General features: G+C 40.6%; 1 protein-coding gene across 1 annotated transcript in view; it reads left to right on the forward strand.

Annotated features, from left to right (window-relative positions):
• The window catches only part of tnn (tenascin N), a 136,242-nt gene extending 126,253 nt beyond the window's left edge, over positions 1-9,989 (forward strand). Inside the window, exon 17 of the mRNA XM_084327725.1 lies at positions 7,280-9,989. Coding sequence (XP_084183851.1) covers positions 7,280-7,435 — 156 coding nt within the window. The 3' untranslated portion in view covers positions 7,436-9,989. The remainder of the gene's footprint in view (positions 1-7,279) is intronic.
• The last annotated feature ends 4,473 nt before the right edge of the window (positions 9,990-14,462 follow it).

A 14,462-nucleotide genomic window follows, 5' to 3' on the forward strand; every position in this document is an offset into this window, starting at 1 on the left:
GTTAGGGGCGCACTGAAATTATGGCAAGGGTTATTAGCCCCCTAACTTTTGATTGCAAAGTCTGACATTGACCCCCTTTTCAGGAGTTGACCTAGAGCCCACCAAGGTCATGCATATCAAGTTTGGTCAATGTCAGACCTTGCAATACACTGTAAGGCACTGTAAGGCTACTGTCCTCCCCCACTTCCAGTGATGAAGCTAAGCTATGCTAACGGAGCGTCTATTCCCAAAGCTAAAATGCACGCACAGAGACAAAAAAGGTATGCATCTTCTTGTCTAACTCCAGGGAAGATGTTAAATAAGCTAATTTAAAAAAAAAGTGGAGTTATCCTTTAACAAACAATTCATGATCGCTACAGGACACATTCATGAAAACTGGTTTATTCCTTATGTCATCACTTGGTGTTCAGGTGATAGTTTTGATTGATTGATTGAAAAGTGTATTAACAGATTGCAGAATGGGTACAGTACAGTACAGCTCAATACATACAATTGTTAAGAAGATGCAGACCTGAGAAAGTCTTTCGTCTTGTTTCCATCAGGGTCCCCCATTTTCAATTCATCATAACAGTGTGTCCATTTACTTTTACTTCATCCAAATCGAGTCTTTGTTGGCCCAACTGACTGTTGCATATAGGTGAAAGCACCACTGATGTAATCAACGTCATCTTTTTGTACTGTAGTACAGTATGAAAAAGTACCAACAGATGGCGCTGACAGCATGATGGAAGCGATTCTGATCCTGCAGTTTAAGGTTTTCCCCGGACCAGTTTTCTAAGTGTCCCCATTATTGAGATTGCATTATGGTTAAGGTCTGGTGGTGAATAAGCTGCTTAGTCAGCATTCAAGGGCCACCGCCATCACCCGTGAAAGCCTTTTAAACACACAGCTGCTTTTTGGTTATTTGGGGTCTTGGAGATGAATGCTGTGCCCAGAATCCATCAGATTCCAAATATGTTTCAAGGCTTGCCTTGTATTTTTTTTTTTACCCGGGCTTAACAACATTAGAACTTTGTCTACGGGGGAGTGCTATTGAAGAAAATATAAAATGTTATAAATTGTAGTTCCAAAAGAAATATTTCTGAGTGTTGGTCACATTATGACTCACTAAATAGCTGATGAAATGGAAGGATTCCATAATCCCTTGACCCTCCTCCTCCTACTGATCTTCATCGTCATCATCGCCTCCTCATCTTCAACATCATCATCGTCATCATCATCATCATCTACCCCTCTTTCTCCCCCTCCTCCTATTCGTCATCATTGTCCTCCTCATCTACATCATCAACATCATCATCACCTCATCATCCTCATCATCTCCTCCTTCTTCTCCTCCTCCCCTGGTGATAGTTATAGTACTTGTCATTGTATCCTGTACAATAAGGTCTTGTTGAGACATGTTTTCCACTGTTTCTATGCCATTGTTGGAGATCTTCCCTCGTATATCACTTAATTATTGGACTGGACCATATCATACTCGCTCCAATGATTGGCTTACACTGAATGATTGAATTTACACTGAACTTGGGAAATCTAATTTTAGCTTCTGTGCCCCCAAACCCCAAACGTCTTGTAATGTACCTTAAAACTCAATACATTAGTGTCCTTTGGTCAGTTTAAATCCTCAATGACCAACCAATCACCCCAGTCTACAGTTGCTTTTAATTGTTTTATTGATTGATTGACTTTATTTTTTATTTTATTTATTTATTGTATTCTGTATTTCTCAACATCATTTGAACTCTCACAATGATTTTCGAGACTAAATAAAGTTTGAATCAATGAATTATCATGGCCATCATCACAGAACATAGAATAGAATATAGAATATCTTTATAATTCATCAAGCACATTTTACATATACCCGAAATTCTACATTTAACCTTAACTTAAAATGTAGCCACAGTCCATCTCCCAATAACCAACCTAGCATGCATTGGTGTGGGAGGAAAACCCATGCAAACATGGGGAGAACATGCAAACTCCACACAGACAGCCTGGTTCAAACCCAGGACCTTCTTGCTGTGAGGCAACAGTGCCTCTCACAGTAATTAACTAAATCACCAAGTGATAGTACTGAACAAAGTACTTCCCCTCATCAAGGCTATTAGGATTTGTGTTGAGAAAGCTTCCTGGTCAGTAGTCAAGATGACCTTCACTTGCTAACAGCAGTTCTTACAGTTGACTTTCAGTGACCTTCAAATTACTAAGATCATTTTACAATGTTTTAATGGGAAGATTCAGATTTAGCAGTGTAGGCATTATTTAAACTACATACGTATTGGATCCATAGACCTACATACTGTACCTGTATCAGATGGTCGCACATTTTTATGTAAGCTTAATTTGGTGACACCGAGATTAGCTGTGGGCTAATTGCAGGCAACTATTTGCCCATCCTCCCTTAATGGCAAAACAGGGGCACACAGTTATCCTAGAGATGATTGAATTTGTGCTTGTCTAATCAATCCTGCATCTACATTTGAGGAATGGCGTTAACCAGATGCAAATTAGATGGATAATACTGCAGATGTCATATTATCCAGGACTAGTTGGAACCAGGTCCCAGCAATGACTTCATGTTGCATATGTGGTATATTCTAATCAATATCTAAGGTGATTTGCAGTACAATGAGATTGCTATCTGGAAAAGGAAGAAGGTCATAATGATAGAATGGTCTTTCTAGTGGAGAAATAAACTGTGCAGGCCAGGCAAAGAAGGAACTATGGTTCAAATCTCATTATTTATTTTGCCTCAGGGTTCAGAGTGAATTAGAAGGTTGCTTTTTACATACAAGGATTGTTTCAGAGTACATTAACACATGTTGTACAAAGGATTAATAAGGTTTGCACATCAAACCCAGTCTGTACCTAAAACAGTCATGTTAACATCAATAAAATAGAGAATCTTTACTGAGCATTTACACATGAGTAAACCTGGTTTCAGCACTAAACTTTAAACAACATTGGTTTCTCCCATGATTTACTCACATGAAAATCAGCAGTCTCTGGATGGATCGGTTGAGAGAGGACGCAGTCCCAGGGGGGCTGGCCGGTCTCTCTAACACCGCGCTCTCTGTTATATCCTCTGATTTCCACCAATAATAACAGTCTAATAATACGTTTGGTCCAATTTGATTCGTCTTCTGGGAGGCGGTTCCGCCCCCCTGTCTCTCCTCAGGGTGTGTTGTCCTTCAGTAAACAGAGGGGTCTGCTTTTGGCCCCCCTCCTTTGCTGCTCAGGTCTTCTCAGTCCAGGGGGTCTGTGGCTTTCTTTCCACAGAGGCATCTCCTATTTAAACATTTTACCCAAATATCTCTAGTGTATTATGAATTACACTCTTCCAGTATTATCACAGTTTTACTCTTTTGCTTACATTTTGATACTAAACAGTTGATTAATAGATAACTTGTTTGTGAATTAGTTTCCATGAACTTTTAGCAAAAGCAAGTTAGGTCTGTGTTTCTCTGCTGGGTGTGACTTTTCAGTTCCTTTGTTCTCGTTTTGAGTACATCTGTTTAGAGTGGGGGGTTGAGTGGCTGTCTCTTGTGACACCAGTATCAGCTCCTTTCTTTAGCACTGAAAATCCATTTAGCTGTTGAAAGGTAAACCTGGCTTTTACATTATGGTTCTCTAATTATTCACACATATTAGTTATGAAATACACAGTCAATGTTACCACACATATCCTTAAACTTGTCTGCACTATTATTATATAGTTCAACAAAAAGCTTTTTAGTTTAGGCTGGAAGCGATCTTCAAGGTGAAACAGCATTGCTCTAAATCCTTCAACTGCGATAAAGGGACATATTTCTCAACCCCTGTATAAAAAGCTGGTGTTTTTACTTTGGTTGATAGGGTGACAACAACAGCTATTGTGTCTAAGCGAGGCTGATGTTGAAGGAAATTTAAGGCAATTTCTCATGCCCTTGGTCATAAGTGAACCCTGTTTTCCCTCTGTTTCGTCAATGTACGCTACAGAGATAGAGGAAATCGAACAACTATTGACAAAGATATTGCTGTAATTAACACTTTCAGCGCCACGCCTGGTTTTCCGTTTTACCGCTTGAATGCCACCATCGGCGCCAATGTTAACGTTAATATCGCCTAATCTATGTTTTAAATTATGGCTATGTGTCTAATCTGCCCATCGCATTATCAAAGACTATTTTCCAGTCAGTGCTGTGAAGGCAGATTGTTTTTTTATCGCGTCGTTGCCGTTTCAGAGCAGTTAGAAAAGCCCCCGTTTTGATATAAAAAACAGCTCATTCTGGAGCATTCTATGAAAATCGTCTTTTAGTGGAATATTCCACAACGTTGATATTCGTCAGCCTTTTTATGAATCGTTTTCAAATAAACGCTAGATGATCAATATTATACGTGCACGCACGCACATTACGGCCGCGCACTGATAATCGCTCCGTTGATTTCCTCACGGACTTTTACAGTGAAACCGAAAGAAGACATTTCACAAAACAGCTTATAACTTCATCAAACTTACTCTGATTATCCTACCACTGATAACATAGAGTCCTTACCTGACATCAGATGGTATCCAACTGGTATATTCCAATTCCTGATCACCATTCGAAAAAATCGATACGTGTATGGATCCAACGCGATACAGTAGAACTCCATGATCCGCGGGGATCTGAGGCTCCAGAATGAACTCTAGTAACCCCGGCTGGATCAGTGAACTGGAAAATGTGGAGTACCGGATTTTTTTCCCCATTCATTTTCATTGAGTCCATTCCAAAATCACTTATGTCATCTGGGAGACGACAGGGGGCGCTTTTTTCCACAATGATCGTCGGCGCCCCTCGGCTATACTCGGGTAGGCTCGGGTGATGCAATAATTTTTCAGATCGCAAAAAAAAATCAGAGAAATCTCGTGAGTGGCTAGCAACCACCTATAAAAAAACACGAGAAATCTCGTGAGTGGCACTGAAAGAGTTAAGATGAATGTGTGCGGAATGAGGGAAGTTGAGTCATGGGTGAACTGCATTGTGTCTATAGGAGGCCGATGTTGAAGGAAATGAGAGGAAATTACTTTGCCCTTGTCTGATTGATTGATTGATTGATTTATTGAAAACTTTATTAACAGATTGCAGAATGGGTACAATACAGTACGGCTCAATACAAACAATTGTTAAGGGGATGCAGACCAGAAAAATAGATTTGTCTTGTTTACATCAGGGTCCCCCATTTTCAATTCATCAAGACATTTATGATTATGACATACAGATATACAGTACTGTTTCATCCTGACATTTATGATTATGACATACAGATATACAGTACTGTTTCATCCTGACATTTATGACATACAAGATATACAAATATACAGTACTGTTTAAGAGAAAGAGATCATTAAAAAATATATACATTCGAGGGGGAATAAACTGTACATTGGAGGGGGTTGGTGGGTGGGGGGGGGGGGGGGGGGAGTTTGGACATTTACCGGGGCCAGTTTCGAATTACAGCCACCCGTGGGTGCTCTTTGAGAGCGGTTTTGAAGGAGGGTAGGGATTCACATTATTTTACGGCTGTGGGTAGGGCGTTCCACATTGTTGTGGCATAGTTGCGAAATGTGTTTACTTTAGTCCCTTGTTTGAGCCGAATCTGCCAGGGTTGCACATGATTTGTGGAACTCCCTCTGGTGTTGTGGTCGTGGAATTCACTGACCTTTGGGAAGTATTTTGACATGTACATGGGTACCTTGGTCGCGTAGTGTATCTTGTAGACCAGGCCCATTGCAAGTTGCTGTACTCTGTCGTCTACTCTAAGCCATCCTAGGTTGTCAAAATGGGCGAAAGTGGGCGGAGTGAGGTGGGTTTTAGGAGTAAGGTCAAGCAGTTGTCGTAGTGCAAGCATAGTCGTAGTACCCTTGAATGAGTGCTCCTGTTAAGAGTCTCCAAGGTATTCTTGTTTACCAGAGAGGAGATCCGGTACAAGAATCTTGTTCGTTGGTTGACTTTTTTGATTACATTGGATGCCATTTTGTCACAGGAAAGATTTGCCTCTAGGATGGAACCCAGGTAGGTAATTTCATCTTTCCTTGTGACAATATTGTCACCCACTGTGTGACGCGACTATTTGAAAGTGTCAACTAAAAGCTGCTAAGAGGGCTTGGGCAGGGAGATCTGTCCAACACGCAAGTCCAATGAATGAGCCTGAGTCCGTAGCTGCAGTTCAAGGGTGTTTATTGTAGCCTTCGGTTACAATGCTCTTGCAGATGGTATACATGGATTTTGATGTTTGAATACGTAAACGTAGCACGGTCAACATAAATATAGGCACCCTGCCTCACCCTCTCTCTGTAACAAACAAACACTGAATGGTTCCTAGGCACAGGTGATATTAATTACCCTTCTTCCCCGGTGACCCACCCACACCTCCAGACAGACACACCCACTACCACTGGTGACAAAATGACATACACCTCCCTGCTCCTACACACTGTAACAGAGAAGCCATTGGCCTTGCTGAGTTTGTTATTTGATCCAAAGAGAATGGACTCTGTTTTACCCAGGTGTAATGATAGTTTGATATCAGCGAGCCAGGTGCAGATTTTGCCGAGTTCAGAGCTGAGGGCTTTTTCAACCTGCAACTTGTCCCTGTCAGAGAGCAGCAGGGCTGAGTTGTCCGCGAACAAGAACAAGTTGCAGTTACAAGCTGATGACATGTCATTTGCATAAATTAGGAACAGTAACAGTCCTAGTATGCTTCCTTGTGGAACACCACAGCTCACTGGGAGGGGGGGGGGGGGGGGGGGGGCGACAGTATACCGTTTACCTCCACCATCTGTTCTCTCCCCTCCAGGTAGGATTGCATCCAGTTCATATTGCTGCAGTTTCCAATATCTCCTCAGTGCTTGGCAATACACACAATATAACTATATAAATATATATATATATATATATATATATATATATATATATATATATATATATATATATATATATATACAATACAACACAGAAGGCAGCACGCACTTTGAATGATCATACTGTATAATGGAGCCAGTGCCTGTATTGACTCTGTTTGTGTCTGTCTGTCTGTCTGTCTGTACATTTGTCTGTCCATCTGTCTGTCCATCTATCTGTCTGTCCCTCTTCCCCTCCTACTCTCATCCTCCCTATCTGTCCCCATCTTATCACCTCCACTTTCTTCTCTCATCTCCTGTTCTCTTCTCTTTCTCAAACCCCATCTCTTCCTCCGTTGCCCTTTTCCAAACTCCTCCTCTCTCGTCGTCGTCGTCGTCCCCCCCCCCTCTCAGGGAGTGAACTGGGAGCCATGGAAGGGCCACCTCGTGTCTCTGGACTTCACAGAGATGAAGATCAGACCGCTGGGGGCCATGTCCAGCCGGAAGAGACGCTCACTGATGGCCAGAGAGAAGAAAAGAAACACAACAAAGCCAGAGGACAAACAATAGATCACAAGCTACACGGCCATCACCAATACCACCACCAACACCACCAATACCAAGTTTGTTCACAATGGAATTTCACTTTTTTCTTTCTTTTTTTTTTTTCTTTTTTTTCAAATCATATCATGTCCAAATCAAAATAACCAAGACAGCTTGTTTCTTGTTGAGCTGACATTATGGCCAGACTGAGACAAAATAAAGATCTTTGTTTTCAGGGAGACCTTCCTTTTGAAATAAGTGTCAGATCAAAACATGACAACACCACTGCCACTAACCACTGTAAACATTTACCTACCTAAAAAAACTTAAAACTTTATTTTCAAAAAACTGGTTGCTTTTCCTCATTGACATGCTTTAGTTCCCAGACTGAAAGACAATTTGTCATTCTGTGTTATTTTTTTCTCCGTCGTCATAAAACGTTTGCCTTGTTTCCATCCAGGTATTTTCATGTGCATGAGGAAGTACCAATTTTTGGTTGCTTATTAAGTTGGATGAACATTTTGATAAAACGTAATTGTCATAAAGAAGAGTTTAAAATTTTTGGAAATACAGAAAAAACTGAGTTTGACTGATGAAGATACACCATACGTTGGTACATTCAGTGTTCAAGTAACGTTAGGATATTTATTTGCCTTGTCCCAAGTGATGGAAACACACTTATTTTCTATACTATTCTGTTCTCTATTGCATTCAACCGGGTGGAAACATGGTTACTGTCTATGAGGGACCACATCAACTGTCAATAACAGTAGATATCTCCAGATGAAGATTTTCAACCAGCACACACACAAAAGGTGTGGTCGAAAGTAGAACACTGGCGCACACAGCCAATACTTTTATTAAAGACTTAACGTTTCCCACATATTGTGCAAACTCTCTGATGACGGTGCACCAGGCATCGAAATGTTACATCTTTAATCGAGTGCATCGTCCTGTACAGTCTATGTGTGCTACGGATCAGATGGAAGTCTCATTGAAATTGGTTCTCTTGTAAAAGTCTCCCCCCTAGAGTAAAGAGAAAGTCTAGTCTCCTCAGAATGCTACTCCACTATAAAGACCACAAACTGAACAATACTTTAATTCACATCCTATGTAATAATACATTATTGGGAAAACAGCCAGAGGGGAAACCTGGTTTGAAATCATTGAAACCTCATTGCGTTCACAATTCACCTCTCTGGAACTGATCCAAAAAGTTGAGAATACAGTAGTAGTACTTTCTTTAAGTATTGACCCAAACATCAAGAACTCTTATCTCCAGTTACTGTATAACTCTTACCTTCCTCGTCTTTGTTTTATTTGTATAAAATATGTTTATTTCATATTCTATGAACCGAGTGAAGAACACATTTCACTATGTATAGTAGCATTATTATAATGGAGCAAAAGGGAAAAAGGGCATTGTGTGTGTTTCTGTCTGAGAGAATTGCTTGCAGGTGTAGCCAATTTGAGAGTTAGCGCCTTGAGCATCTATGAAGCTGTTTTGCTCATTGACAAAAAAAAATCGACCACTGTTCCCATAACACTGTCATATTGCATTAAGCTATATTGAAAGAGTCATAGCCATATAGAGAGTTTGGCCACATCATTATGTTTGATCCCCGCCGCACAGCTGGCCCTGAAATAAGAAGTGTTGGAACCAAATATGTAAGAGAGCTCTCTGTCACATCACCATGGTGATATGCCCAACATTTAACCACATTGCTGCAACCTTTTGGCGATAGGCCACTTCCATTGTCACACCCCCTTTTTGCCAATTGGCATGACCACACACACACACACACACACACTCACGCACACACTTGACCTCCATGCCCAATTTCAGCCTCCTAGGGTGGAACCTGTGGCTGCTAGAGGGTGGGAAATTTTTGTGGACCAATCAAGAGTCCAACCAACAGCTGGTCGCAGCAAACAATCGGTTGGAATAGAAACACCAGTCATTTAGTAATGGCGATGGAGAAGGATTGTGGCACTAACATTGATACTACCACTAAAAAGTGCAATGGACAAACTATTGACAAACTATCTATGGCCTTGAAACAAGTTAGACGACAAAAATAGCCAGGCGTCTGAAGTAATCAAACTGCCTTACTATTTTGAGTGATACATACACATCTATGTCAATATACTATCTGATTAGGCTACTATCTGCAATTTGTCTGGATCATACACTATTAAAGCTACATTTCATCCATCTACCTAATTTCTTAAGACCAGTTATATTGTTTTCAATTTGGACAGTTTACAGAGGAAATTAATACTTGCTTTGCTTCATTAGTTTATGTGACACAGACAGCTCACCTCAAACAACATTACTACCCATGTGCCAGAATTCATTTGTGGTTCACATCCTGCATTCATTTTCCGTTATACAAACTTTCTTTTAAAACCTTCACACATGATTGTCCAAACCAGGCTATCATTTCAGGAGACACACTTAGGAGTTTAACATATATTTGTATATGTTTTATTGCTTGAATGATTGTATTTACAAATGTGTATTGTAGTTTGTTGTACCATATTCATGCCACACAATCAGAATGAAATAAAGTCTTCTGACATTAAAACCTTTTAGTGGCGTTGTTTTCTAAAGTGAGATGCTTTTTTCATTCGATTATAGAGATTATATTTATTAATTATAGATGATTTCCTCCTATTCATTTAGGAGGAAATCCTAAATGAGCATTGAGAAACATGCATTGAAGTTGTCCATGCCTACACAAAAGCAATGTTTTCACCAAGAAGGAGGATGAGAGAAAACGGCAAAAAAGACGTGTTACTGGTACAGTAAGGATAACATCTGCATACCCAATCATAATGAGGCATCAGACAACATATTTTTTGTTTGCACTGTGATGAGCAACATGCTCAATATATCCAATTATCGGCCAACCTAAGCACACACACACACATATATATATATCATATATATATATTCCAAGCACATACTGTATATTCCTCTCTCATAGAGAGTTGAAATTCATAGGAGCTGATTTATATTTTTTGCCTGCAGAGATTTACCTGAGATTAATAATTTTCATTACTGACAGTCTATTTAGATCCATTTGCTGACAGTAGCCCACCTGAAATGTGGACAATAGACCAAACAATAACATATGAGACTGTATTGAGATAGTGAGCACATTTCATTTAATTTAATTAAATGTTTATTGTTCCGTGCATGGCAATGCACAACTCCACAAAAGCATAATTTCATAATAAAAAGCACCTCCCAATTTTCACATTACTATTACATTGGATCCATCTTGTCAGGCTTCAAGTTACGTGTTTGTGCCCGGTGTCCTCTGAGGAACTACTGGCAGCTATGGCCGTGCTTTAGATCCAATCTGCCAATTATTAAAAAAAAATGTAAGTGCCGGCCTTATTCCTAACTGTTTCAAAGGAAGACTTCCCTGATGGTTCTGCGTAACAGGCCATTTTGGTGGGTCAGGTTAACGTTAACCTCATTCCCAGTTTTATCTCTGTGAGATAAAGCCTGGTAAAGTACTACTGCTGAAAGTGTCTATGGGGTAGAATTTCCGGTGTATGTACTTCCCCTGGAAGCTGCCTCCGAACGGACCAAACTTTTCCTCCCGGTCATGTAGTAAATTCTTCAGGCAAAGCCGCTGCAGTGGCTTAAACGAGGAAATATTGTGCACTTCACACGTTTCCGGAACGCCTGTAGCCTGTACTTCCTGTACTTCCGTTTCGACACTTTAGGAGGCATGTCTTGTCCAGCCTAGGTTAACGTAGACGTGTCAACAGCAAAAAAATATAACTCATGCTTGTGCCATTGAGTTTTTCACATACAGTACAATAAACAAGTAATAAAAATAACCCTATGAAAATAAAGCCTGAGAGTATTTTCGGGAAGTTATTGCTTGAAGCTCTGTGGCAAATATTTCTAGTGTAGCTTTTCATCTCAACTCTGAAATGAAAAGTCTTGCAGGAGGCGACTGATGCGACGGGAACTCTTTCAGCCACACTGATTGCAAATTACAAGCACATTGGTTCTTTCTGTTGCACTGCAGGGCAACTGGCTTGTGGCAGCAGAGTGAAAAAGAGTGAAATGAGAAGATGGAAAATATGAAATTTTTGCTCCCTTTCTGTCCAACTGTCATTGTATCTCTCTCTCTCTCTCTCTCTCTCTCTCTCTCTCTCTCTCTCTCTCTCTCTCTCTCTCTCTCTCTTTCATGATCATCCATTCACTCTCTTTTTCTTCCTTTCCTCTCACCTTCGCTTCTCTCTTTCTGCAAATGGAGAGCATGCACACACACACACAACACACACAAACACAAACACACACACACATGCATGCGTGCACACACACACACGATTATACACAATCCTCTTTCATGCATTTTTATCTACTTTATCGACACAAATCATATTCAATCATCATAATAAAATATAATCAAGGTTCTCTTGTGAATTGTTTTGTTGTTGTTTTTACCATCTGGTTGCTGGATGGGGCTTTGTCTGTATTTAAATGACCAGGGCCCTATTCCCCGTACCTGGTTCAACTAAGTCGATCAAGAGTCCCATTATCCAGATTCAGTTAACCCGATGTTTGAAGCCGGGATTTTCCTGTTCCTCGAAGGTGGATTCAGTCTCGTTAACTCGAACCAGACTTGAGACCCAGGATAAGTGCGCGCGGCCGCTTCAGTTGAAAAGCCAGCATGTATCGATAGCAGAGATCCTGATTTTCTAACGGCATTGATTGATTAATTGATTTAAAACTTTATTAACAGATTGCAGTACGGCTCAATCGCCTCGCCGACAAGTTAAATGCGAGGCTAATTTTAAGTCCCTCATTACCTCAATCAATCAGATTATATTTCTTTAAACTTGCCTGCTGGCAGTAGGTTTATGGATTGAATAATCAAATGAGATCTTGCTAGCGAAAATAATTAGTTAAACTGTTATACAGAATAATGATACGGCTCTCTTACCCATTGATTGATGTATGGTGGATCTTTTACTTATCTGCACTGTGGTGTAACGGTTTCTGCTTTTGAATCCTAGTCTTTTCCTTCTTTTTGCAATGTAGGAATAATTCAATTTGGTGCACGTTGAGAGCTATATAAAGAATGACATCCTCAATGCATGTAGATTTATAATATTTTAACTTAAAACTAGGCTACCTTTGCGTATAATCATTAATATTATATTCCAAAAAATTATATTGGAAACGCGGGGTTTCAAACACCGGTCGCCCGGTTGACAGGATTGAGCACTACCGCTGCGCCACTGTGCCAGACAGGATAAATTCATTGTTTATCCATTAATAGACGAGAGACCCGTGTTTAGAATATCTTTTCTTTTGAATGAAGTTTTATCTCTTTATTCTCAAATGCATTAATGTGACGTCAGCGGCTCATTCAATTTCTCAAATCCGTCAAACAGCGCATCTCATCAGACATTTTAATCCCAGTTACAATATCACACAAAAACCACAATCCCCGCATAGACACTTCAATTTTATGCTTGAATGAAACACAATCCCGGGCGCTCCGTTAAGCAAATCTACAGCGGAGAATATATGAAACTAATCAGAGCCAAACGGCCGATAGGTTTCATTCATTAAAAATATCCCCGCGGGATTCACATTTGCAATGCGCCGTTATTAAAATAACCACATGCAGCGTGTATCGCGACTCCGAGCGCCGTATATGACGTGCATTATTTTATTTAGGACAAAGTAAATCTATAGGCTCAATATGATTTATTATCAGCATTTAGTTCTATTATTATACATTTCAAAAGCCCCCTCTAGGAAAACGAAGCACAGAAACGTAATTCAGAATGGTATAATGCAGATCCTAGACTGTGAGAATCATTTCAGGAAGCGAGCTGTCATTTCTTTGCGGGGGCGTGGCCATGGTTCATCCAGCTAACTGAAGTTAACCCTGCTCCCGACCAGGCTCAAACTTTTTGATCTGTTGTCATGGTGATTTAGACAATCGCGCGTCGGGGAATGGGAAGGTCCGGCTTAAGTCAGACTTGACTGGAAATTATCCGGCTAACTCAGTTATCCAGGTACGGGGAACGGGGCCCAGATGAATGGCAACGTTTACTCTGGCACATTGTCCTCTGGCACCTTGTCCTCTGGCATGTTGTCCTCTGGCACCTTGTCCTCTGGCACCTTGTCCTCTGGCATGTTGTCATCTAGCACCTTGTCCTCTGGCATGTTGTCCTCTGGCACCTTGTCCTCTGGCATGTTGTCCTCTGGCAAGTTCAAGTTCAAGTTCAAGTTCTTTAATAGTTGTCATACAGAAGTACAGAATACTTTCATACAAAATGCTTCTTACTGTTACGCTCCAGAGACTGTGCTAGACAAGATAGTATCAAATAACATAATAACATAATATAGCATGAATTTAGAAGAAGAAAATGAGGTCACAGTTGTTCGGTATAGACATATGTACAGTGTTCTGAGTTACCATATAATATACAATACACAACTATGCAGTGTACTAGTGTACAGTACTATCTAGTGCAAAGCAGAAATGGGATGAGGTACAATTTTAGGTACAATTTACAGTAAGGTGTACGAGTTGTAGTGCAATCCTTCATCCATAAATATAAAGTGTGGGGAGTGGGTGCTACAGTGTGTTTGTTTAAAGTGGGTGTGTGCTATAAAGTGTGTGTAGTGGGTGCTACAGTGTGTTTGTTTAAAGTGAGTGTGTGCGTGTGGATGTGTGTGCTATGTGTGTTTGGTGGTTGTTGTTGTGTAGTGTTCATTCATTGTTCGTTTAGCAGCCTGATGGCCTGGGGATAGAAGCTACTTCTGAGTCTTTCTGTGCTCGCCTTGAGACTCCTGTATCGCTTGCCTGACGGCAGCAGTTCAAAGAGGCAGTTGTTCGGGTGGCTCGAGTCCTTAATAATTCTCTTAGCCTTCCCCTTGCAACGCTTGTAGTAAATGTTCTGGAGGGTGGGGAGCCCCCCTCCGGTTGTGCGTTCGGCTGAACGTGTCACTCTTTGTAGTCTGCTTTGGTCTTTTGCAGTGCTATTCCCAAACCAGGAGGTGATG

This window comes from Notolepis coatsorum, assembly GCF_963971535.1.
Source record: "Notolepis coatsorum genome assembly, chromosome: 13".
NCBI lineage: Eukaryota > Metazoa > Chordata > Actinopteri > Aulopiformes > Paralepididae > Notolepis > Notolepis coatsorum.